Source organism: Bombina bombina, unplaced genomic scaffold (assembly GCF_027579735.1).
Source record: "Bombina bombina isolate aBomBom1 unplaced genomic scaffold, aBomBom1.pri scaffold_1173, whole genome shotgun sequence".
NCBI classification, from domain to species: Eukaryota; Metazoa; Chordata; class Amphibia; order Anura; family Bombinatoridae; genus Bombina; species Bombina bombina.
The window spans coordinates 48,569-76,050 of record NW_026511094.1 but is presented as its reverse complement, the minus strand read 5'-3'; the positions used below and the strand labels follow the sequence as shown (position 1 = coordinate 76,050).

At 39.1% G+C, this 27,482-nt stretch overlaps 1 protein-coding gene across 1 annotated transcript in view; it reads left to right on the top strand.

The window, feature by feature from the left end:
• LOC128643598 (plexin-B2) overlaps positions 1-27,482 on the top strand; it is a gene marked incomplete at its 5' end in the record, with an annotated part of 65,900 nt that overhangs the window by 10,199 nt on the left and 28,219 nt on the right. Inside the window, 2 exons of the mRNA XM_053696442.1 lie at positions 20,930-21,031; positions 22,518-22,607. Of these exons, the coding sequence (XP_053552417.1) occupies positions 20,930-21,031; positions 22,518-22,607 (192 nt within the window). The remainder of the gene's footprint in view (positions 1-20,929; positions 21,032-22,517; positions 22,608-27,482) is intronic.

The following is a 27,482-nucleotide window of genomic DNA, read 5'->3' as shown; positions in this document are numbered from 1 at the left end:
CCCCCTCCGATATTTAGAAAAATGTTTCCAATAGACGCCACCACAAGGGCAAACGGTCCCTAAGGTGGAGGGAGCAGTTTCTACCTTAGCTAAGCGTACCACTATCCCGGTGGAGGATAGCTGTGCTTTTTCAGATCCAATGGATAAAAAATTAGAGGGTTACCTTAAGAAAATGTTTGTTCAACAAGGTTTTATATTGCAACCCCTTGCATGCATTGCGCCAATCACGGCTGCAGCGGCATTCTGGATTGAGTCTCTGGAAGAGAACATTGGTTCAGCTACTCTGGACGACATTACGGACAGGCTTAGAGTCCTTAAACTATCTAATTCATTCATTTCGGAGGCCGTAGTACATCTTACTAAACTTACGGCGAAGAATTCAGGATTCGCCATTCAGGCACGCAGGGCGCTGTGGCTAAAATCCTGGTCAGCTGATGTTACTTCTAAGTCTAAATTGCTTAATATACCTTTCAAAGGGCAGACCTTATTCGGGCCCGGGTTGAAAGAGATTATCGCTGACATTACAGGAGGTAAAGGCCATGCCCTGCCTCAGGACAAAGCCAAAGCCAAGACTAGACAGTCTAATTTTCGTTCCTTTCGTAATTTCAAAGCAGGAGCAGCATCAACTTCCTCTGCACCAAAACAGGAAGGAGCTGTTGCTCGCTACAGACAAGGCTGGAAACCTAACCAGTCCTGGAACAAGGGCAAGCAGACTAGGAAACCTGCTGCTGCCCCTAAAACAGCATGAATTGAGGGCCCCCGATCCGGGATCGGATCTAGTGGGGGGCAGACTTTCTCTCTTCGCCCAGGCTTGGGCAAGAGATGTTCAGGATCCCTGGGCGCTAGAGATAATATCTCAGGGATACCTTCTGGACTTCAAATACTCTCCTCCAAGAGAGAGATTTCATCTGTCAAGATTGTCAACAATCCAGACAAAGAAAGAGGCGTTTCTACGCTGCGTACAAGAGCTCTTGTTAATGGGAGTAATCCATCCAGTTCCACGATCGGAACAGGGACAGGGGTTTTACTCAAATCTGTTTGTGGTTCCCAAAAAAGAGGGAACTTTCAGACCAATCCTGGACTTAAAGATCCTAAACAAATTCCTAAGAGTTCCATCGTTCAAGATGGAGACTATTCGGACAATTTTACCTATGATCCAAGAGGGTCAATACATGACCACTGTAGATTTAAAAGATGCTTACCTTCACATACCGATTCACAAAGATCATTATCGGTACCTAAGGTTTGCCTTCCTAGACAGGCATTACCAGTTTGTGGCTCTTCCATTCGGATTGGCTACAGCTCCAAGAATCTTCACAAAGGTTCTGGGTGCTCTTCTGGCGGTACTAAGACCGCGGGGAATCTCGGTAGCTCCATACCTAGACGACATTCTGATACAAGCTTCAAACTTTCAAACTGCCAAGTCTCATACAGAGTTAGTGCTGGCATTTCTAAGGTCACATGGATGGAAGGTGAACGAAAAGAAAAGTTCACTCGTTTCACTCACAAGAGTTCCCTTCCTGGGGACTCTTATAGATTCTGTAGAAATGAAGATTTACCTGACAGAGGACAGGCTAACAAGACTTCAAAGTGCTTGCCGCACCCTTCATTCCATTCAACACCCGACAGTGGCTCAATGCATGGAGGTAATCGGCTTAATGGTAGCGGCAATGGACATAGTACCCTTTGCACGCTTACACCTCAGACCACTGCAACTGTGCATGCTAAGTCAGTGGAATGGGGATTACTCAGACTTATCCCCTTCTCTGAATCTGGATCAATAGACCAGAAATTCTCTTCTATGGTGGCTTTCTCGGCCACATCTGTCCAGGGGGATGCCATTCAGCAGACCAGACTGGACAATTGTAACAACAGACGCCAGCCTTCTAGGTTGGGGTGCCGTCTGGAATTCTCTGAAGGCTCAGGGACAATGGAGTCAGGAGGAGAGTCTCCTGCCAATAAACATTCTGGAATTGAGAGCAGTTCTCAATGCCCTCCTGGCTTGGCCCCAGTTGACAACTCGGGGGTTCATCAGGTTTCAGTCGGACAACATCACGACTGTAGCTTACATCAACCATCAGGGAGGGACAAGAAGCTCCCTAGCTATGATGGAAGTATCAAAGATAATTTGCTGGGCAGAGTCTCACTCTTGCCACCTGTCAGCAATCCACATCCCGGGAGTGGAGAACTGGGAGGCGGATTTCTTAAGTCGTCAGACTTTTCATCCGGGGGAGTGGGAACTTCATCCGGAGGTCTTTGCCCAAATACTTCGACGTTGGGGCAAACCAGAGATAGATCTCATGGCGTCTCGACAGAACGCCAAGCTTCCTCGTTACGGGTCCAGATCCAGGGATCCAGGAGCAGTCCTGATAGATGCTCTGACAGCACCTTGGGACTTCAGGATGGCTTACGTGTTTCCACCCTTCCCGTTGCTTCCTCGATTGATTGCCAGAATCAAACAAGAGAGAGCATCAGTGATTCTAATAGCACCTGCGTGGCCACGCAGGACTTGGTATGCAGACCTGGTGGACATGTCATCCTGTCCACCTTGGTCTCTACCTCTGAAACAGGACCTTCTGATACAGGGTCCCTTCAAACATCAAAATCTAACTTCTCTGAAGCTGACTGCTTGGAAATTGAACGCTTGATTTTATCAAGACGTGGATTTTCTGAGTCAGTTATTGATACCTTAATACAGGCTAGGAAACCTGTTACCAGAAAGATTTACCATAAGATATGGCGTAAATACCTATATTGGTGTGAATCCAAAGGTTACTCTTGGAGTAAGGTTAGGATTCCTAGGATATTGTCTTTTCTACAAGAAGGTTTAGAAAAGGGTTTATCTGCTAGTTCATTAAAGGGACAGATCTCAGCTCTGTCCATTCTGTTACACAAACGTCTGTCAGAAGTTCCTGACGTCCAGGCTTTTTGTCAGGCTTTGGCCAGAATTAAGCCTGTGTTTAAAACTGTTGCTCCACCATGGAGTTTAAACCTTGTTCTTAATGTTTTACAGGGCGTTCCGTTTGAACCCCTTCATTCCATTGATATAAAGTTGTTATCTTGGAAAGTTCTATTTTTAATGGCTATTTCCTCGGCTCGAAGAGTCTCTGAATTATCAGCCTTACATTGTGATTCTCCTTATTTGATTTTTCATTCGGATAAGGTAGTCCTGCGTACTAAACCTGGGTTCTTACCTAAGGTAGTTACTAACAGGAATATCAATCAAGAGATTGTTGTTCCTTCTTTATGCCCAAATCCTTCTTCAAAGAAGGAACGTCTACTGCACAACCTGGATGTAGTCCGTGCTCTAAAATTTTACTTACAGGCAACTAAGGAATTTCGACAAACGTCTTCTCTGTTTGTCATTTACTCTGGGCAGAGGAGAGGTCAAAAAGCTTCCGCTACCTCTCTTTCTTTTTGGCTTCGTAGCATAATTCGTTTAGCTTATGAGACTGCTGGACAGCAGCCTCCTGAAAGAATTACAGCTCATTCTACTAGAGCTGTGGCTTCCACTTGGGCCTTCAAGAATGAGGCCTCTGTTGAACAGATTTGCAAGGCTGCAACTTGGTCTTCGCTTCATACTTTTTCCAAATTTTACAAATTTGACACTTTTGCTTCATCGGAGGCTATTTTTGGGAGAAAGGTTCTTCAGGCAGTGGTTCCTTCTGTATAAAGAGCCTGCCTATCCCTCCCGTCATCCGTGTACTTTTGCTTTGGTATTGGTATCCCAGAAGTAATGATGACCCGTGGACTGATCACACTTAACAGAAGAAAACATAATTTATGCTTACCTGATAAATTCCTTTCTTCTGTAGTGTGATCAGTCCACGGCCCGCCCTGTTTTTAAGGCAGGTAAATATTTTTTAATTTATACTCCAGTCACCACTTCACCCTTGGCTTTTCCTTTCTCGTTGGTCCTTGGTCGAATGACTGGGAGTGACGTAGAGGGGAGGAGCTATATGCAGCTCTGCTGGGTGAATCCTCTTGCACTTCCTGTTGGGGAGGAGTAATATCCCAGAAGTAATGATGACCCGTGGACTGATCACACTACAGAAGAAAGGAATTTATCAGGTAAGCATAAATTATGTTTTTTTAATTTTGTTTGTTGAAAAGCATACCTAGGTACATATAGTACTATAGTTCACGTGTCTTGGATACTACTTGGCAGCAAACACTGCTACCATCTAATTCTCTTGCAAATGTATAACATTTAGGCTTGTGCAGCAGGAAAGAATTTGGTTCGTCTGAATCTTTCAGAACAAATATTTGGAAAAATGTGTCTTTTCGAATATTTGACTGCTGCTCTATTCCTTATTCATTTTGTTTTAAATGAAACGAATATTGGATATTAATGAAACATTTTGTTTTTATTAAACAAATGTAAATGTTCCTTTGCTACAGGTCAAAAAGTTCACCTGTAGCATTATACTTACTTCTAGCCTGCCGGAGAGCCTCGCTAATCCTGACCCTTCTTCAAAGCCCCAGGCTGCACTTCTAGGAGACTTAGCGTGGCGGATCCCAGAGCTCTACGATCCGTTGTGCTAAACCTACTATTAGGGTACCCCAGGGCTGTGTGAAGGTCGGGATTAGCAAAGCTCCAGTGTGCTAGAGGTAAGTGTTTAACCCCTAAAGGTAATTTAAAGAAAACTAATGAATACTAACAAATTTGGACAGTATTTCTTTGTTTTCTTTAAATTTAGTTGGTGCATTCGTTCGGTTTTTCATTTCTTGAAAACGAAAGGAACATCAGTGTCTACGTTATGATTTCACAATCGTAATGAAACAAATGACCAAGCCCTAATAATATTGTTAAAAGTATTCTTAAAAAAATGATGCTATATAGTTCTCCAGACACAGGCAAGCTCCTGAGCCTACCTGCCTGCTACCAAACAAGGGATATAAAAAGAACAAAGTTAATTTGGTAATAGAAATAAATTAAGTTTTTTTTATTTATATTTGTCTGCTCTGTCTGAATCGTCATTTTAAGAGAAGCTGATTATCTTGTAACAGGGCATGTTTGTGCAATACTGTTCCATGGGATACGGATAGTAAGCAGATGTTGGCTGACAGTAGCATGCCCCATATGCTTACAAATACATTTTTTGTACATTATTATAGTTTAGTAAAAAACATAATACTTTCTAAAATGAAATCTTTTAGACCCAGCAAAGAAAAATGTCCTTTTTATAATGCACTTTTTGCAAAATATTGAAATACAAAGTATAGTTTGAAGGTCATAATATTATTAAAGGGGCATAAATTGCAATGTTTTCGTTAATGATAGAACATACATTTTTAATCAACTTTCCATTATCAATTTTGCTTTATAATCTTGGTATCCTTTATTGAAGTAGCAGCACACCAGTAAGCCAATGAAATAAACAAAAGGTTAAGGTGTTGCGTGTGATATCCTCTGTCCATTGCACTAGGAGCTTATGAAGAAGATTTGATGCAGCGTGGCTCACTTAAAGGAACACTGAACCCAATTTTTTTCTTTTGTGATTCAGATAGAGCATGCAATTTTTAGCAACTTTATAATTTACTCCTATTATCAAATGTGCTTCATTCTCTTGGTATTTTTATTTGAAAAGCAAGAATGTAAGTTTAGATGCCGGCCCATTTTTGATGACCAACCTGGGTTGTTCTTGCTGATTGATGGATAAATGCATCCACCAATAACAAGTGCTGTCCAGTATTCTGGACTTTCTTTTTCAAATAAAGATAGCAAGAGAACGAAGAAAAATTGATAATAGGAGTAAATTAGAAAGTTGCTTAAAATTGCATGCTCTATCTGAATCACAAAAGAAAAAATTTGGGTTCAGTAGCCCTTTAACCCCTTAATGACAACTGACGTACCAGGTACGTCCTGCAAAAACTAGCAGTTAGTGACAATGGACGTACCTGGTACGTCAGTTGTTTAAGAGAGTGCTGGAAGCGATCGCAATTGCTTCCAGCAGCTCTCAGGGTATTGCAGTGATGCCTCGATATGGAGGCATCCTGCAATACCTTTTAACAAGCCTCCGATGCAGAGAGAGCCACTCTGTGGCCCTCTCTGCACCGGTATCAATGGTGCAGTGTTCCGGGGGGAAGGGAAGCAAAGAGGCGGCAGCGTGCGGGCGCGGGCGTGCACGTGGGGCGCGCTCGCACGTGGGGCCGCGCGCGCATATTAGCCACTGACACCAATGAAAAAAAAAAAAGTTCAAAACATAAAAAAAAAAAATATATATATATATAAAAGGATCTTGGGGGGGGTTTGGGGGTATTGAGGGGGGGGGGCTGCTACACTACAGAAAAGTTTATAAATATTTTTGGGGGCAAAATTTATAAATATTTTTGGGGGCAAATTGGGTACTGGCAGACAGCTGCCAGTACCCAAGATGGCGGCAATTAAGTAGCAGGGAGGGTTATAGAGCTGTTTGGTGGGGGATCAGGGAGGTTGGGGGCTAAGGCAGGGCTCCATTACAGCAGAATACATTTTTTTTAAAAATAAAATAAAAAAAACTCCTTTTATTTAGTACTGGCAGACTTTCTGCCAGTACTTAAGATGGCGGGGACAATTGTGGGGTGGGGGAGGGAAGAGAGCTGTTTGGGAGGGATCAGGGGGTGGGATGTGTCAGGTGGGAGGCTGATCTCTACACTAAAGCTAAAATTAACCCTGCCAGCGCCCTACAAGCTACCTAATTAACTCCTTCACTGCTGGGCATAATTCACGTGTCGTGTGCAGCAGCATTTAGCGGCCTTCTAATTAACAAAAAGCAACGCCAAAGCCATATATGTCTGCTATTTCTGAACAAAGGGGATCCCAGAGAAGCTTTTACAACCATTTGTGCCATAATTGCACAAACTGTTTGTAAATAATTTCAGTGAGAAACCTAAAATTGTGAAAAATTTAAAGGTTTTTTTTATTTGCTCGCATTTGGCGGTGAAATGGTGGCATGAAATATACCAAAATTGGCCTAGATCAATACTTGGCGTTGTCTACTACACTAAACTAAAGCTAAAATTAACCCTACAAGCTCCCTACATGCTCCCTAATTAACCCCTTCACTGCTGGGCATAAAACACGTGTGGTGCGCAGCGGCATTTAGCGGCCTTCTAATTACCAAAAAGCAACCCCAAAGCCATATAAGTCTGCTATTTCTGAACAAAGGCGATCCCAGAGAAGCATTTACAACCATTTGTGCCATAATTGCAGAAGCTGTTTGTAAATAATTTCAGTGGGAAACCTAAAGTTTGTGACAAAATGTGTGAAAAAGTGAACATTTTTTTTAATTTGATTGCATTTGGCGGTGAAACGGTGGCATGAAATATACCAAAATGGGCCTAGATCAATACTTTGGGATGTCTTCTAAAAAAAAATATATACATGTCAAGGGATATTCAGGTATTCCTTACAGATATCAGTGTTCCAATGTAACTAGCGCTAATTTTGAAAAAAAAGTGGTTTGGAAATAGCGAAGTGCTACTTGTATTTATGGCCCTATAACTTGCAAAAAAAGCAAAGAACATGTAAACATTGGGTATTTCTAAACTCAGGACAAAATTTAGAAACTATTTAGCATGGGTGTTTTTTGGTGATTGTAGATGTGTAACAGATTTTGGGGGTCAAAGTTAGAAAAAGTGTGTTTTTTCCATTTTTTCCTCATATTTTATAAAAAATTTTATAGTAAATTATAAGATATAATGAAAATAATGGTATCTTTAGAAAGTCCATTTAATGGCGAGAAAAACGGTATATAATATGTGTGGGTACAGTAAATGAGTAAGAGGAAAATTACAGCTAAACACTAACACTGCAGAAATGTAAAAATAGCCATTGTCATTAAAGGGACAGTACACTGTAAAATTATTTTTCCATAAATGTATTTTAAATGACTTGTTATACCAACTGCAGAGTATAAAATATTTGAGAAATTGCATTTTCGGGTTTATTTGTGTATCTGAAGTAGCTGGTTTTGTGCTTTGAAACCACAGCCTATTACAATGGGTTGAGCTTCAGGTAATATCAGATCTCATTATGTTATCACTTTTATGTACACAGACTTGCTTCCTTACTTTATATTTGTCTGGAACACCAAAGCTCAATACATAGAGAGAACAATGGAAAATTATCATTTTATTACTTAACTATCATGCCCCCCACTGAGAGTGTAATCTATTCTGCTGGCTGTGTTTACTTAGGCTATTCAATAGCGTATACGCCAGTATCAAAATTTTCAGTATAGGTTGGGAAACCACAAGCTAAATCAGCTATTTCAAATGCTGAAATATGAGTAAAGGAGCTACTTGCAACCAATTTAATACACTCTATCAGGTAAAAAGGATCATTGGGAATAATTTAAAGGGGAGAAAGTTTTTGGGTGAACTGTCCCTTTAAGGGTAAGAAAATTGAAAAATGGTCCGGTCATTAAGGGGTTAAATAGGTGTCATGATACCACAAGGCACTTACTATGTATTGTTTACTTGATCTTATTTAATAAGCAGTATAAGATGAAGTCTGCCTTTCAGTTGCCCTGTTTAGAAGGAGATATGGGCTGTCACGTAGTTGGCTTTCTTTCAAATAGGATATAATTGTCTTCTTCTCAGTTAGTCTTGTTAAGAATTGGGTTTCATGTAAATCTACCACTAATCGGGCCTTATCTAGCAAGAATAAAAATAAAAAAAAGCCCTGTATCTCAATAGAAACAAGGGTGTGAGTGATGCATTGTTCTTGTGTATGATGTCTTCAGCTGCTCAGCATGGAATGATATGTGTGCTGCTCAGATGGTCTTTAGTAGCAGTTTGGCATACTGAGATATTCTTACTTAGAAAGGGGTATGAGGTAACCTGTCACTCACGAAACCCAACATTTTTCTTTCACGATTTAGACAGAGCATGCAGTTTGAAACAACTTTCTAATTTACTTCTATTATCAAATTTTCTTCACTCTCTTGGTATCATTTGTTGTAAAGCAGGAAAGTAAGCTCAGGAGAATGCACGTACCTGGAGCCCTGATTTGCAAAAATGTAATACATTTGCAAGAGCACTACATGGCAGCACTATTTTCTGCTATAAATTGCGCAAGACACCTACCTAGACATCCCTTTAACAAATAATACTATGGGAATTAAGCAAATTTGATAATAGAAGTACATTAAATTGTTTGCTCTGTCACAAAATCATTTTTTGGTTTTCATTTCTCTTTAATTGGATTTTGGAAGGGGCAATGCTATGCTGAAGTGGGTCTGTTATTTGTAGTGAACCATTCTGATATTCATTTTCATCATTTTATGGAAGCATGTATGATCTGTGTCCAAGTTTATCTTAGGCCGAGGATCTGTTATTCAATTAGTCTTGTTGTATGTTGATTAGTTGGACTTTAGATACAATAGTTAATGTAATCTGCAACTTAATTCCTGATGGAATTTTGATAACATTAAAAGTTCTTTTAATGCTATCAAAATCAGTCTTTGGGCTACATTTACCATCCTTACAGGCAGACAGGTTCGCAATCTTCAATTGCGATGTTTCATCACATGGCAAAATTTACATTGCACGAGAGGTTTCTTGTGCAATGCCGCCCCCTGCTCCAGCGCAACCAATTGCGCTAGAGCAGGGCATGCCAATCACCCTGAACGAGCGAGTATCGGGGTGATTGATCTCACCGCCTCTGAGATGGGAGAGAGGAAAAAGAAGCAGTTTCTACTTTTTAAATATGCGGCAGCTGGTTCGCTTATGCAGACGTGCTCCACATAGCCGAAAAAGCTGTGAATTCAGCTTCATAAATCTAATCCTATGGATTTTGATGCGGGTCTCAGCATATTTGGATCATGGTACAAAGGAGTACCTAACATAATAAGTGTGTAGTGTATTGCAGACATTATTATTTGATTTACAGGGGAATAAATTCTACTGCAGCTAAAATATGGTGTTTTAACTTTTTAACTGTATTGTGTATTAGAAAGTTTATCACTTAAATAGACATAAAACCCAATATTTTTCTTTCATGATTCAGATAGAGCATGCATTTTTAAACAACTTTCCAATTTACTTCTATTATTTAATTTGCTTCAGTCTCTTAAAATCCTCTATTGAAAAGCATATCTAAATAGGTTCAGTAGCTGCTGATTGGTAGCTACACATCGATGCCTGGTGTGATTGGCTAACTCGTGCATTGCTATTTCTTCAGCAAAGAATATCTGAAGAATTAAGCAAATTAGATAACAGAAGTAAATTGTAATGTTGTTTAAAATTGTATTCTCTATGTGAATCATAAGAGAAAACTTTTGGGTTTCATGTCCCTTTAACCAGCCAAGAAGGTGTCCTATGCAGGAAGGCACCCTAGGCAGTTGCCTACATTTGCCTAATGGAAAATCTGCCACTAACCAGACATCTTATAAAGTTTATACAGGCAGAATATACTGAGTGTGCTCTGCAATCTTAATAACACCTTGCGAGATTCACCAGTAAAGTAATTTATGTGCCAGTCAGCCAAAGATGCCATAGGCACAGGATACACTTAGCAATGCAATGAACAATGCGGATTTGTAATATACACACATTCTTACTTGTACTGAAAACACTGTTTATGAAAATAAAACTGGAAGCTGCAAATGGTGGAAAATGAACTGTTTAAAAATATACATCACTGAAATGCTGTTACACATCTGGTTATGACACCAAAGCTAGAACTAAATGTAACTTTCTAAGCAAGGGTCAGTGGCACCACATGGTTTTCTTATTAGTTTTGTACATTGTTAATTCACTCTCTTTGGGTTATTCTGCAGTGATTTTCCAGAAATCAGGCATTTAGTTTACATTTTAATCTTTTCTTGTAACGCGACATCTGGTAATTGGTATGGGCTTATGAGTCAGTCTATAAAGTGTGTGCACAGGGATAAAGAATTGGTTATTGGATAGTCTGGTATCATGTGTCTGTACTGGGCAATGTGGTGCACATTATTTTTTGTTATATGCTAATCGAATTGAAACTTGAATCCTATGTTTTGCTGTATTGAAATGTTATATTTTAGCAGCTTTGGTTCCAGTTCTTTATTTTTACATTGCTGCATCTAAAATAATGTATTTTCTTTCCTATGGCATGGAGAGTCCACAAAACATTCTAATTACTAGTGGGATATTCACTCCTGGCCAGCGGGAGAAGGCAAAGAGCACCCCAGCAAAGCTGTTAAGTATCACTTCCTATAACCCCCAGTCATTCTCTTTGCCTCTGTCAAGGGAGGATGTGTGAAGATATTTAATCCTTTTATGGGTACTTTTCCCTGCAAGCAAGGATTTGGGGTTATGCTGTGTCCATGTCAATCTCTTTAGTAAGAGTAATGGTGGCTTTTAGCAGTTAGTAGTACGGCGAGGTGGTCTTTGCTTAAAACTTCTAACAACAATGCTACCCTTTGTAGAAAGCCAGGGTTGTTTACTCTGTTCTTTCTTTGTCTATGGGTCCCTGACAGCTGTGGAGACATTTGTCACAATTTAGAAAGAATGCTCTGCCTATCTGCAACATCCACAGGTAAGTGCTTTCCCCTCGAGGTTAGAAAGTACCAGTACTCCAAGGGTTAATCTTTCTGTGGATTTTTTATTTTCTGGGTTAGCTCTGATTGCACAGATCCTAAGATCGTTTTTAGGTATTGTTACTTTGCTGGGGTCACTGCACATATTTGGGATTATAAGGCTGTTTGCGCTTTATCAGAATTTATTTGGGGTATTGTTTACTTTATTTAGTGCTTTTTGGTCAAATGGTTAATTTGCAAGCCAGTAATTTTTGTCTTTTAAATTTCGCAGCGTTTTTATATTGGCACAGTTTTTATTTTCTTAGTGCGGTCAGGTGACCGGTTTTATTCCGCACTTCCACTTTTTGTTACGGTTCAGTGCGGAGTTTGGAGAGATGGTTGTGGATGTTTTCACTGTTGCTCCTGCTTGTATCTGATAAAACGGTCCTGTATTTGACGAATGCTAGTGGGATCCGTCCTAAGGAGTGGTAAGCCCTCAGCAGTGCTAAAGGTATTTTGGTGCTGTTTCATATTTAAACCATATTTTTTGTTTTTTTCTGGTGGCTTCCAATTACCGATCAGTTATGGATTCTAATGTGTTATAGACTCTAATGATAAGGATGGGTCTTTTGAGAAATGATTGTTTTGCTTAGAGGCAAAAGTTTTTCCTCCTGAGCAATTTTGTTCCACTTGTTTAAATATGACTTTATTATATAAAGATAAAATAGTTCTTTCTGAGCATTCTGTCTCTCAGGATAGTGCTGTCCCAGCTATGCCTCAGCCTTCCTTGGTACAGGAGGGTCACTAAATGTCCTAAGTTTCACATGCAGTGCCCAGCGGTTCCTCTCATCAACCTCCTGGGGGGGTTTATTTACCTAGGGATTTCGCTACGCATATTACTTCTGCTGTTTCAGCAGCTTTGTCAGCTTTTCCAAAGGTTGCTGGTAAGCACAAGAGGAAATCTAAAAATGTTGATGTTAAGGGTTCTGACTCCGCTAAAGCTGCATTAGTCAGTTTGTCTCAGTTATCTGATGAGGATAATTCCTCAGTGGCTTCTGAGGGAGAATTGTCAGATTCTGATTCTGTAGTAACCAATTCTATAGATTCAGAAGAGATTAATTTCAGATTTAAGTTAGAACACCTCAGTGTTCTTTTAAAGGAGGTTCTTGCTACTTTGGAAGAATCAGATTAATCTGTCACAGAGAATCCAAAGTGGTCTAGTAAACTTAATAGGGTATATGATGAACCCTCGTTTGTGAAAGTGTTTCCAGTTCCAGACCGTATAGCAAATATCATTACTCAGGAATGGGATAAACCAGGGATTCCTTTTCCCTGTCCCCTGTTTTTAAAAAGATATTTCCTGTTGCTGACTCTATTCATGACTCATGGCACACAGTACCTAGGGTAGAGGGAGCTATCTCTACTCTTGCCAAGAAAACTACTATTCCTATTGAGGATAGTTGTTCTTTCAAGGATACCATGGATAAGAAGCTTGAGGCTTTTTTGAAGAAAATGTACATTCATCAGGGATTACAGTGGCAGCCTGTTGCTAGTATTGCTACAGTTGCAGGGGCAGCATCTTATTGGTGTGATGATTTATCTAATCTTATCTTAGGAGAAACCACTTTAGAGGAGATCCAAGACAGGATCAACGCTCTTAAGCTTTCCAATACTTTTATTTGTGAAGCCAATATGCAAGTTATTAGGTTGGATGCTAAGATTTCTGGTTTTACTGTTTTAGCTTGCAGGGCTCTGTGGTTAAAATCTTGGTCTGCAGATGTCTCATCCAAGTCCAAGCTTGTATCTTTGCCTTACAAGGGTAAAACCTAGTTTTGTCCAGGTCTGGCTGAAATAATTTCAGAAATCACAGATGGAAAGGGTTATTTTCTACCTCAGGATAAAAAGAATAGGCCTAAGGGTTGCCAAAATTCAAATTTTCGTTCCTTTCGTAACTTTAAGGGACAAAAGTCTTCCTCCTCCTCTTCCAAGTCGGAACAATCCAAATCATCTTGGAGGTCCAGTCAGCCTTGGAATAAAGGAAAATAAGCCAAGAAGCCTTCCGCTGATTTTAAATCAGCATGAAGGGTCTGCCCCTGATCCTGTGTTGGATCAAGTAGCAGGCTCTCTTTTTTTCTGGCAGGCTTGGAAATGCGATGTTCCGGATATTTGGGCCATAGAGACTGTTTCCCACAGTTACAGAATAGGATTCAAATTTTGTCCTCCTAGAGGCAGGTTCCTTCTGTCAAGGTTATCTGTGAACCAGATAAAGAGAGAGGCCTTCTTAAACTGCGTAGAGGACCTATCTTCCCTGGGAGTAATTGTTCCATTTCCTCTAGAGGAACAGGGTCTAGGATTCTATTCAAATCTTTTTGTTGTTCCCAAAGAGGAGGGCACTGGGGTCTATAGTCTCTAAACCAATTCCTCAGGGTCCCGTCCTTCAAAATGGATACCATCCGTTCCATTATTCCTTTTGTACAGGGCGGTCAGTTCATGACGACCATAGATTTGGAGGACACGTGTCTTCATGTTCCCATTCACAGGGATCATTACCAGTATCTGAGGTTTGCCTTACTGGTCAAACATTTTCATTTTTTTGCTCTTCATTTAGGCCTTGCTACAGCTCCCAGAATTTTCACAAAGGTTCTGGGGGCTCTTCTGGCAGTGGTCAGGTTCCAGGGCATTGCTGGGGCACCTTATCTGGATGACATTTTAGTTCAGGAGGCATCTTTTCATCTTGTAAAATCTTATTCAGAGATGTTGTCTATTCTACGTTCCTACGGTTGGAAAGTGAATCTGGGAAAGCGTTCCCTTGTTCCAAATACAAGGGTGTGTTTCTTAGGAACAATTATAGATTCCCTGTCCATGAAGATTCTTCTGACGGACGTCAGAAAATCCAAACTTCATGCTTCTTGTCTTTCTCTCCAGTCTGCTTTTCGTCCATCTGTGGCTAAATTCATGGAGGTGATTGGTCTGATGGTTGCCTCCATGGACATCATTCCTTTTGCTCGGTTCCATCTAAGACCCCTGCAACTATGCATGCTCAGTCAATGGAACGGGGATCACTCAGATCTCTCGCAGAGGATAAATCTTGACTATCCAACAAGAGTCTCTCTCTCATGGTGGATTTCACAGGATCATCTGTCTCCGGCACATGCTTCCTGAGGCCTTCCTGGGTGATTGTGATCACGGACACCAGCTTGTTGGGCTGGGGGGCAGTTTGGGGTTCCTTAAAGGCACAGGGTTTGTGGACTCCGGAGGAGTCATCTCTTACAATAAACATCTTGGAATTTTTTTAAGCTTTGTTAGCTTGGCCTCATCTAGCTTTGCTCCGCTTTATCAGATTCCAGTCGGACAACATCACCTCGATGGCTTACATCAATCACCAGGGAGGAACTTGGAGTGCCTTGGCAATGAAGGAGGTGTCTTGAATTCTCCAGTGGGCGGAGTCTCACGATTGCCATTTCTTTGCCATCCACATGTCCAGGGGTGGACAACTGTGGCAGATTTTTTGAGTAGACAGACCTTTCATCCCGGGAGTGGGCTCTCCATCCGGGGATTTTCTTAAATATAACCCTCAGGTGGGGGTTCCAGAGTTGGATCTGATGGCGCCTCGTCAAAACGCCAAGCTTCCAAATTACGGTTCAAGGTCAAGAGATCCTCAAGCTGTTCTAATAGACGCTCTGGCTGTTCCTTGGAACTTCAATCTAGCATACCTGTTTCCTCCGTTTGCTCCGTTTGCTATCCTTCCATAAGTAATTGCTCGCATCAAGCAGGAGAGAGCTTCTGTGTTTCTAATAGCTCCTGCATGGCCTTGCAGGATCTGGTTCACAATGTCATCTCTTCCGCCTTGGAGGTTGCCTTTCAGGAAGGACCTTCTACTTCAGGGTCCTTTTCTTCATCCAAATCTGGTTTCTCTGAAGCTGACTGCTTGGAGATTGAACGTCTAGGTTTGGCCAGACGTGACTTCTCTGAGAAAGTCATAGATACTATGCTTCAGGCTCGTAAACCGGTTACAGAATTTACCATAGGGTAAGGTGTAAATACCTTCATTGGTGTGATTCAAATGGTTTTTCTTGGAGCAAAGTAAGGGTTCCACGAATTTTGGCTTTTCTTCAGGAGGGTTTAGAGAAAGGTTTGTCAGTCAGTACTTTGAAAAGTCAGGTTTCTGCACTGTCCTTTTGCATAAATGTCTGGCAGTTCTGCCAGATTTTCAGTCTTTTGTTCAGGCTTTGGTCAGAATCAGGCCCATGTTTAAACCTGTTGCTTCTCCTTGGAGCCTTAACCTTGTTCTTAGAGTTTTGCAGCAGGCTCCGTTTGAGCCAATGCATTCTGTTAATATTAAATTATTATCTTGGAAGGTTTTGTTTCTTCTTGCTATTTCTTCTGCTCGCAGAGTTTCTGAACTTTTGGCTCTGCAGTATGATTCCCCTTATCTTATTTTTCATGCTGATAAGGCGGTCCTCCGTACTAAGCTGGGGTTTCTCCCTAAGGTAGTGTCGGATTGCAATATTAATCAGGAAATTGTTGTTCCTTCTTTTTGTCCTAATCCTTCTTCCCAGAAGAACGTCTTTTGCATAACTTGGGTGTTGTGCGTGCTCCTAAATTCTACCTTCAAGCAACTAAAGTTTTTCGACAGATTTCTGCCCTGTTTGTTGTTTCCTCTGGTAAACGTAGGGGTCAGAAGGCCACTTCTACTACCCTTTCTCTCTGGTTGAGAATTGTTATCCGGTTAGCTTATGAGACAGCTGGACAACAGCCTCCTGAGAGAATTACGGCTCATTCCACTAGAACTGTTTCTTCTTCCTGGGCTTCAAAAATGAATCTTCAGTGGAGCAAATTTGCAAGGTGGCCACTTGGTCCTCCATTCATACTTTTTCCAAACTCTACAAATTTGATACTTTTGCCTCGGCTGAGGCTTCTTTTGGAAGAAAGGTTCTTCAAGCTGTGGTGCCTTCTGTTTAGGTTTGCCTGGCTTGTTCTCCCTCCCTTTCATTCTGTGACCTCTAGCTTGGGTATTGGTTCCCACTAGTAATTGGAATGTTTCGTGGACTCTCCATGCCAAAAGAAAGAAAACAAAATTTATGCTTACCTGATAAAATGTATTTATTTCCGGGAATAGAGAGTCCACGACCCGCCATTTTTTTGCATCAGGCGGTAGTTTTTCTTTATAAACCTCAGGCACCTCTATGTGTTATCTTCTTTTTCCATTTTCTTTCGGCCAAATGACTGGCGGTTATGGGTAAGGGAAGCGATACTTAACAGCTTTGCTGGGGTGCTCTTTGCCTCCTCCTGCTGGCCTGGAGTGAATATCCCACTAGTAATTAGAATGTGTTGTGGACTCTCCATGCCCGGAAATAAATTTATCAGGTAAGCATACATTTTGTTTTATTTCACTGTTTAGTCATTTTACACCCCTGTGCAAAAACTATTTTAGCTTTATATTTACAGCTTTTAAACATCAATATTAGTGGTTTGTGTTTTTGTTGTTAGAAGGTACCTACACAGATCATACTTTTATATTTTTTTTTTGTTAATAACTTTAGTTTGCAGAAATAATTTAGGGTAATTTTCTATGGCACAAACCGTAAACAACACCATTTAAGTCACTTAATTTATAACATGCATTTTTTGGTTTATCTTCACAAAACACCAAAATGTAGGATTTTTTTTTTGTCTCCTTGCACCATCTTGCAGTTTATGAAAAAATAATAATCTGGAGCTAACATATATAACTATATACATATAGGATAAGTGTTGCATGACTTTCTAGGTTATTTAGGGCCTGAGATATGGCCCGCTGAAGCTGCCCCTCCCAGCACAATGCTAAAGAAAATAAAGGACCTGTTATTTCTTCCTTATTGTTTGACTGATGATCACACAAGATCACTTTTATTGTTAGAGGGTACCTTTCTTCCACTATACTAAAGAGGAATATGACATAACAGGCCTTTTTGTTGTTGTGCTTTTTGTTTTGTTTTTTATAGGGATGATACTATGCTAAAACATTATATAATAAATTAATATTTTTTTTGTTTTTTTTTTTATGCTGGTGGAGATGTCTCACTTTACCAGGAGATGTATCTGGTGAGCTGTCCTGATCAGCAAGTGAGCAATTTAGACTTAAAGGGACATAATACTCATATGCTAAATCACTTGAAAGTGATGCAGCATAACTGTAAAAAGCTGACAAGAAAATATCACCTGAGCATCTCTGTGAAAAAGAAAGATATTTTACCTCACTATTTCTTCAGCTCACCAAAGCAAGTGCTGTGTAAACAGTTATACTTCAGCTGCCGTCCAGCTGCAAGTTGAAGAAAAAAAAAAACAGCATTAGCAGTGCTGAGGTAATGCTTTGCCTTTGCTGTGAAATAAAACTTACTTAAACTGAATAGGAAAATAACATGGCTGTGTCTGCACATGCCAGATACACACTCCCAAGCTTGTCCTGGGACAAGTATCCTGACTGGCTGCTTAAAGTCTCATTACAGTGGGGTGTGGATACTTAGGAAATTTGAGGTAAAATGTCTTCCTTTTTTACATAGAGATGTTCAGGTGATATTTTCTAGTCAGCTTTTTACAGCTATGCTGCATCAGTTTCAAGTACATATATATATATATACACATCTTACTTATATTACTGATCATAAATATGTGTTTTTTTTATTAAAAAATAATAATTTACAAACTACCTTATGACGTTTGCCCCATCTAATCCTTAGCCACCCCCCACAGAAAAACAGTTTATGAATTTAATTTTGTATGAAGTGGTACAGCCCCTGAGAAGCCTGCCACACCTGCACCTTTTATCAGCCTATTCAGTGCTGGCTACAGATATACCACATATCTGGAACTCAAAAATATGAGCATATACGATCTTAAAACTCTTAATAGCATAAATAAAACGTCCCCTTTAATTCCTTTTCAATATTTATTATAATATTGTTTCCATATCAGTCAAATTTAACAGATAATGTTGCTTAATATAAACCTATTTTTTGTTACGTTTTGCTTGTTTATCTGAAGGGGTTTTTCGGTTAGTACTAATATGATACTATAAAGTAAGCAGTGAATCACAGAGCTATACTCCGTACAAGATTCATTGTTTCCATTTTGTGCATGTGTGTGTGCGCCAGTGAGGGAAGGATATGTCTACTCAGTGATGCCAGGCAGGCATCCATATTCATTAAAAATCATGCGTACAAAACAATGGCGCTGTCAGCAGCTATGTAATTGGCAGACCTGTCCACTGAAGAAAACCTTGAAAAAAGAAAAAAAACAGTGCAGCCACAGGGTATGAAAGAGGGTGAAGGGAGGATTCAAAGGTAAATTTTTGGGTGTTAATATTGCAGTTAAAGCTATAGCAGGGATTATTAATATCTGTTAAAATTACTATCCTTTTAGGTGTAAGCCGTGCACTTAAATTACTTTTCTGCATTTTTGAATATCAGTTTAAATGGCTTTAACTTAAAGGGACAGTGGACACCAATTTTCATATAACAGCATGTAATAGACACTACTATAAAGAAGAATATGCCCAGATGCTGATCTAAAAATCCAGTATAAAACCTTTTAAAAAAACTTACTTAGAAGCTCCTAGTTTAGCACTGTTGATGAGGTTAGACTGGGACACCCAGTGAAAGGGGCTGGGAAATAAGGAAGAGCAGACACTCCTCCCTTCCCTGCATATGAAAAGACCCATTTGCCCAGAGATGGGGAACCTTGGCACTCCTGATGTTTCAGAACTAATTACCCATGATGCTTAGGCACTCTGAAGTCCAGTTGAGCATCATGGGAAATGTAGTTCGGAAACATCTGGAGGGCCAAGGTACCCCATCCCTGCATTAGACAAACAGGAGCCAGCTTAAATCTGTAGACATCGGTATACATCTAAAACTTTGAGGCTTGGTTAGGAGTCTGAAAATTAGCACAATGTTATTTATAAATAAGCAAAACTATACATTGTTACAAAAACACTCCCGGATAGGCTATATAAATGGATCTACAAAGCATTTATGCAAAGACAAATCTAGTGTAAAATGTCCCTTGGAATTAAAATCAAAACATTTATATCATGCGTATGAAAGAACCCTATTAGAACAGATGAAATATATTTAAATGCATTTTCCATGAAAGTTTTAAATTAATGCCATGGTGCCAAAAAATGACTTCAAACATTATGGGTTGGATTATGGGTTATTTTGGGTGTGGCTTCACTCAAAGAATAATGCACATTCTGGTATTACAAGTAGATAGTTAAAGGGACATAAATCCCCCAAAAAAATATTCTTTCACAAATCTGATAGAACATACAATTTAAAATAACTTTCCAATTTACTTCGATCATCACATTTTCTTGTTATCCTTTGTTGAAAAACAGGAAGGTAAGTTCAGGAGTGTGCCCGTGTCTGCATCCCTATATGGCAGCAGTTTTTCAACAATCTTATACAAAAGCAAGAACACTAGATGGCAGCTCTATTTCCTGTTATGTGGTACTGCAGACATATCTAGATATGTTTATTATTATTATCAGGTATTTGTATAGCGCCAACAGATTCCGCAGTGCTAATCTCTCTTCAACTAGATATCTCTTCAACAAATAACACGAAAACAAAGCAAATTTGATAGATGTGAATTTGAAACTTTTTAAAAATTGTATTTTCTATCTGAATCATGAAAGAAAAATTTGAGGTTTCAGCCACGTTAAAGGGACATGAAACCCACATTTTTTTTCTTTCATGTTTCCATTAGAACATACAATTTTAAACAACTTTCCAATTTTCTTCTATTATCTAATTTGCTTCATTCTTATGGTACCTTTTGTTGAAAAGCATATCTAGATAGACTCAAGCTTGGAGCTAGCTTCTGATTGGGGGCTGAATTTGTATGTTCATTTTCATTGGCTTTACAAATGTGTGCAGCTAACTCCCAAGAGTACATTGCTGCTTCTTCAATAGAAGATAACAAGAGAATGAAGCAAAATTGACAACAGAAGTAAATTGGAAAGTTGTTTAAAATTGTATAATCTATCTGTATCAGGAAAGAAAACTGTTAGGTTTCGTGTCCCTTTAAGTTTTAAACCTGTGCGCAATTTAAAAGCACTGAATATTACAGCAGTATTTTTTGAACACATGAAGAATTTCTTGTGCACCGTTGGCTTGGCGCTCGAGCTATACCCTACGAGAATTTCACTGCTCCCCCACAGTAGTCTATTATGTGTGGTATTTAGGACACCCTGCTGGCTGACATGCAGACGCACACACTAGACTTATATGTATGATATTTATTGTTAGGTATAAATGTCCCAATATCATTTGCTTATTTCATTTATATATTGTGTGATGTCTAACACTTCTTTACAACTGCTTTTTCCTCCTAATTACTACAGAGACCTTTATATTTTATTTTTTGTCGCTATTGACCATAAGATAAACAATATATTTCAGGAAGAAGACTGTCCACAGTTTTTTCAGCCTGATCCATCTATTATTCCCATGGATCGTAAGACTACAATAACATTTCAAGGAAAAAATCTTGATATCTATAAGGTAAATATTTATTTTTATTTATTAGTTATTTTTATTACAAATTGAAATAATCTTTTAGGAAATGGGTCAAAGGCAAATAAAAAAAAAGATAAATATAATTTAGATATACAGACCAACCTGTTAACTTTAGTACTAAGTATTCATTCTTGTTTATTTTTGTTATGTAGTGAAGCTTAATTTTATCAAGCTTTGTATTGACCATAACCTCTTCTAGTTGAATCCTAATGGATTGTAATGTACTACACTGGTATTCGGTGTGCATACTTCCTATGTTAATCACACGCATTTGCTAATAACCGTTCATTTGATACTCTAACACTGCCCCCTCTCAAAGATTTTAGCACATTTTTGAACTCTCCTTTCTCACCAGTTATAAGGGCTCCCAATATCACATGGTCGCTATGCAAGCCAATCATAATTTCTAGGTTTAATAAGTATATTTATTTAGATAATTTTTGATCATTTCTGCTGTTTGATAGATATAGCAAAACAATGTTAAGGGCGTATTGATATTGCTCAATAACAGAGAGAGACAATTAAGTCCATCCAGTTTTCTGAATTATCTTAATGGGACATTAAACTCTAAATAAATGCTAAATAGAATGATGCATTCAGAGAAAAGATTAGTCTGAGAATAACATAAATATGTATTTTTTAAAGTTTCGTTAGTTGTGTAAATATTGACAAAATAAGTGTAAAGTTTTAGTGTCTATAAAACAATGGGAGCTGCCATGTTGTAACTTAGGTTACCTTCTCTGCTGTGGCCGATTAGGGACCATTATAAATAGGTCACTAGAGTGTGCAACAGTGTTCTGCACTTCTATTTCTAATAGAAACTGAAAATTTCACAATTTCAGAATGGAATTACAGGAAAGGGGGACAAAATAAATAATCAAAGTATATTGTAGAGGTTTTTTTATATACAGTTTATCATTTTAAATTACCTTCTCAAAGTGTTTAATGTCCCTTTATGATAGACAATATAATTAATTAGTTCAACAAGCAATACAAACTACAGTTTTAAAATCCTTGTTTATACACATTAGAGATGGGTATTATTTCCTATAACCAATTTAATTAAAACAAATCCATCATAAATCATGTTTAACCCCAAGTCATTCCCTCTCTAAGCTATAAAGTACTTTATTAAACAAATGCAATAGAATACTTCACCAAATAATAAGGATGCACTTTTTTACTGCATGTGAATAAAACTTCAGAGATTCTGTATAAAAATATAGTTCTTTGCAGTTTCATTAAAAAACCCATAAGGTCATTAAAATTATGTTAATATCGGTATTTCAGTTTGAAAACTTTATTATAAATGTATTTCTTCTCCATTTTGTCCATAAAAAGCCATTGTATTCTTTGGTACATTATCTCTGTTTCTTGAGTAAATGGTTCTTACAATGGGCTGCTAAGTTTTATTTCTGTGTCTTCATTTAGCTGACTGAATTGTTAATGCTTCTGAATTTCTTCAATACAGGATCTAACTTTTACAGCAGGAAATGATGAACGTGGCTTTAACACCGCCGTTATGGAAAATAGCGGCAGTTTCTCAATTCATGTCCCAGAGGTACAGTTTACTGTCAGTTTTAACTTCTAATAATTTGGACTTGGAAATTAATTAATCTTGTACCGACTATTACAAGTGAAAGATAAATTTCTACATTATGTTTAATTATTTGTTATATGTGTGTGTGTATATATATATATACAGTGTATATATATATATATATATATATATATATATATATATATATATATATATATATATATATATATATATATATAGAGAGAGAGAGAGAGAGAGAGAGAGAGAGAGAGAGAGAGAGAGAGAGATATGTGACACCTTATTTGAAAGAGGACATGATTCATTCTCTGAGGGCCTGAATGTCTCACTAGGTTGAAGGTAATCACTATAAAATGACTAAATACAGTGATTACCAGTGGAGAAAAAAAAAGTGCCTGAAGTATGGTTAAAAGGGTAGCTATAACAAAGGCCCAATCACAAGGATGCCTAATTTAAAAGGTTCTCCTATCAAATAAAGGGTCGCTTTTCTATTAGTATGCAGGTGATCACCATTAAAAACGATGATTCAAATGTAAAACAAAGTTTTTCCCTTTCTTTCATGTAATTAGCAAGAGTCCATGAGCTAGTGACGTATGGGATATACATTCCTACCAGGAGGGGCAAAGTTTCCCAAACCTCGAAATGCCTATAAATACACCCCTCACCACACCCACAATTCAGTTTTACAAACTTTGCCTCCGATGGAGGTGGTGAAGTAAGTTTGTGCTAGATTCTACGTTGATATGCGCTCCGCAGCAAGTTGGAGCCCGGTTTTCCTCTCAGCGTGCAGTGAATGTCAGAGGGATGTGAGGAGAGTATTGCCTATTTGAATGCAGTGATCTCCTTCTACGGGGTCTATTTCATAGGTTCTCTGTTATCGGTCGTAGAGATTCATCTCTTACCTCCCTTTTCAGATCGACGATATACTCTTATATATACCATTACCTCTGCTGATTCTCGTTTCAGTACTGGTTTGGCTTTCTACAAACATGTAGATGAGTGTCCTGGGGTAAGTAAATCTTATTTTCTGTGACACTCTAAGCTATGGTTGGGCACTTTGTTTATAAAGTTCTAAATATATGTATTCAAACATTTATTTGCCTTGACTCAGAATGTTCAACATTCCTTATTTTTCAGTCAGTCAGTTTCATATTTGGGATAATGCACTTCAATTAATCTTTTTTTTTTTTTTTTTTTTTCTTACCTTCAAAAATTTGACTATTTTTTCCCTGTGGGCTGTTAGGCTCGCGGGGGCTGAAAATGCTTCATTTTATTGCGTCATTCTTGGCGCAGACTTTTTTGGCGCAAAAAATTATTTTCCGTTTCCGGCGTCATACGTGTCGCCGGAAGTTGCGTCATTTTTTGACGTTATTTTGCGCCAAAAATGTCGGCGTTCCGGATGTGGCGCCATTTTTGGCGCCAAAAGCATTTAGGCGCCAAATAATGTGGGCGTCTGATTTGGCGCTAAAAAATATGGGCGTCGCTTTTGTCTCCACATTATTTCAGTCTCATTTTTTTCATTGCTTCTGGTTGCTAGAAGCTTGTTCTTTGGCATTTTTTCCCATTCCTGAAACTGTCATTTAAGGAATTTGATCAATTTTGCTTTATATGTTGTTTTTTCTCTTACATATTGCAAGATGTCTCACGTTGCATCTGAGTCAGAAGATACTACAGGAAAATCGCTGTCTAGTGCTGGATCTACCAAAGCTAAGTGTATCTGCTGTAAACTTTTGGTAGCTATTCCTCCGGCTGTTAATGCAGATAATATTTCCTTTAGTAAAGTACCATTGCCTGTTGCAGTTCCTTCAACATCTAAGGTGCAGAATGTTCCTGATAACATAAGAGATTTTGTTTCTGAATCCATAAAGAAGGCTATGTCTGTTATTTCTCCTTCTAGTAAACGTAAAAAATCTTTTTAAATGAACATCATCATTCTGATTCTGATGACTCTTCTGGTTCAGAGGATTCTGTCTCAGAGATTGATGCTGATAAATCTTCATATTTATTTAAAATGGAATTTATTCGTTCTTTACTTAAAGAAGTACTAATTGCTTTAGAAATAGAGGATTCTGGTCCTCTTGATACTAATTCTAAACGTTTAGATAAGGTATTTAAATCTCCTGTGGTTATTCCAGAAGTTTTTCCTGTTCCTAATGCTATTTCTGCAGTAATTTCCAAAGAATGGGATAAATTGGGTTTCTTCTGTTATGTGTGATCAGTCCACGGGTCATCATTACTTCTGGGATATTATCTGCTCCCCTACAGGAAGTGCAAGAGGATTCACCCAGCAGAGTTGCTATATAGCTCCTCCCCTCTACGTCACCCCCAGTCATTCTCTTGCACCCAAAGACTAGATAGGAGGTGTGAGAGGACTATGGTGATTATACTTAGTTTTTATAACTTCAATCAAAAGTTTGTTATTTTACAATAGCACCGGAGCGTGTTATTACTTCTCTGGCAGAGTTTGAAGAAGAATCTACCAGAGTTTTTCTTATGATTTTAACCGGAGTAGTTAAGATCATATTGCTGTTTCTCGGCCATCTGAGGGAGGTAAAAGCTTCAGATCAGGGGACAGCGGGCAGTTGAATCTGCATTGAGGTATGTAGCAGTTTTTATTTTCTGAATGGAATTGATGAGAAAATCCTGCCATACCGTTATAATGACATGTATGTATACTCTACACTTCAGTATTCTGGGGATGGTATTTCACCGGAATTACTCTGTAAAAGTACATTAAACCTTTTAATAGGTATTTAATTCATGTTAAACGTTTTTGCTGGAATGTAGAATCGTTTGCATTTCTGAGGTACTGAGTGAATAAATATTTGGGCATTATTTTTCCACTTGGCAGTTTGCTTGTTTTGATTATGACAGTTTCGTTTCTCTCTCACTGCTGTGTGTGAGGGGGAGGGGCCGTTTTTGGCGCTCTTTGCTACGCATCAAAAATTTCCAGTCAGTTACTCTTGTATTTTCTGCATGATCCGGTTCATCTCTAACAGAACTCAGGGGTCTTCAAACTTCTTTGAAGGGAGGTAGATTCTCTCAGCAGAGCTGTGAGACTTATGTAGTGACTGTGTTTTAAAACGTTGCTCTGTGATTTTTATGTTTAAAATTTAATTAGTGTTACTTTACTAATGGGAACAAACCTTTGCTAACAAGTTGTGTTGTTTTTTAAAGAGTGATGCTATAACTGTTTTTCAGTTCATTATTTCAACTGTCATTTAATCGTTTAGTGCTTCTTGGAGGCACAGTACGTTTTTGTTAAATAAGATTGTAACCAAGTTGCATGTTTATTGCTAGTGTGTTAAACATGTCTGATTCAGAGGAAGATACCTGTGTCATTTGTTCCAATGCCAAGGTGGAGCCCAATAGAAATTTATGTACTAACTGTGTTGATGCTACTTTAAATAAAAGCCAATCTGTACAAATTGAACAAATTTCACCAAACAGCGAGGGGAGAGTTATGCCGTCTAACTCGCCTCACGTGTCAGTACCTGCGTCTCCCGCCCGGGAGGTGCGTGATATTATGGCGCCTAGTACATCTGGGCAGCCATTACAGATAACATTACAAGATATGGCTACTGTTATGACTGAAGTTTTGGCTAAGTTACCAGAACTAAGAGGCAAGCGTGATCACTCTGGGGTGAGAACAGAGTGCGCTGATAATTCTAGGGCCATGTCTGATACTGCGTCACAGCTTGCAGAGCATGAGGACGGAGAGCTTCATTCTGTAGGTGACGGTTCTGATCCAAGCAGATTGGATTCAGATATTTCAAATTTTAAATTTAAATTGGAAAACCTCCGTGTATTACTAGGGGAGGTCTTAGCGGCTCTTAACGATTGTAACACTGTTGCAATACCAGAGAAAATGTGTAGGTTGGATAAATACTTTGCGGTACCGGCGAGTACTGACGTTTTTCCTATACCTAAGAGATTAACTGAAATTGTTACTAAGGAGTGGGATAGACCCGGTGTGCCGTTCTCACCCCCTCCAATATTTAGAAAGATGTTTCCAATAGACGCCACCACACGGGACTTATGGCAAACGGTCCCTAAGGTGGAGGGAGCAGTTTCTACTTTAGCTAAGCGCACCACTATCCCGGTGGAGGATAGCTGTACTTTTTCAGATCCTATGGATAAAAAATTAGAGGGTTACCTTAAGAAAATGTTTGTTCAACAAGGTTTTATATTGCAACCCCTTGCATGCATCGCGCCGATTACGGCTGCGGCAGCATTTTGGATTGAGTCTCTGGAAGAGAACCTTAGTTCCGCTACGCTGGACGACATTATGGACAGGCTTAGAGTCCTTAAACTAGTTAATTCATTCATTTCGGAGGCCGTAGTACATTTAACCAAACTTACGGCTAAGAATTCAGGATTCGCCATTCAGGCACGTAGGGCGCTGTGGCTAAAATCCTGGTCGGCTGATGTAACTTCTAAGTCCAAATTACTTAATATACCTTTCAAGGGGCAAACTTTATTTGGGCCCGGTTTGAAAGAAATTATCGCTGACATTACAGGAGGTAAGGGCCACGCTCTACCTCAAGACAAAGCCAAAGCTAAGGCTAGACAGTCTAATTTTCGTCCCTTTCGGAATTTCAAAGCAGGTGCAGCATCAACTTCCACTGCACCAAAACAGGAAGGAGCTGTTGCTCGTTACAGACAAGGCTGGAAACCTAACCAGTCCTGGAATAAGGGCAAGCAGGCCAGAAAACCTGCTGCTGCCCCTAAGACAGCATGAACCGAGGGCCCCCGATCCGGGACCGGATCTAGTGGGGGGCAGACTCTCTCTCTTCGCCCAGGCTTGGGCAAGAGATGTCCAGGATCCCTGGGCGCTAGAGATCATATCTCAGGGATACCTTCTAGACTTCAAATTAT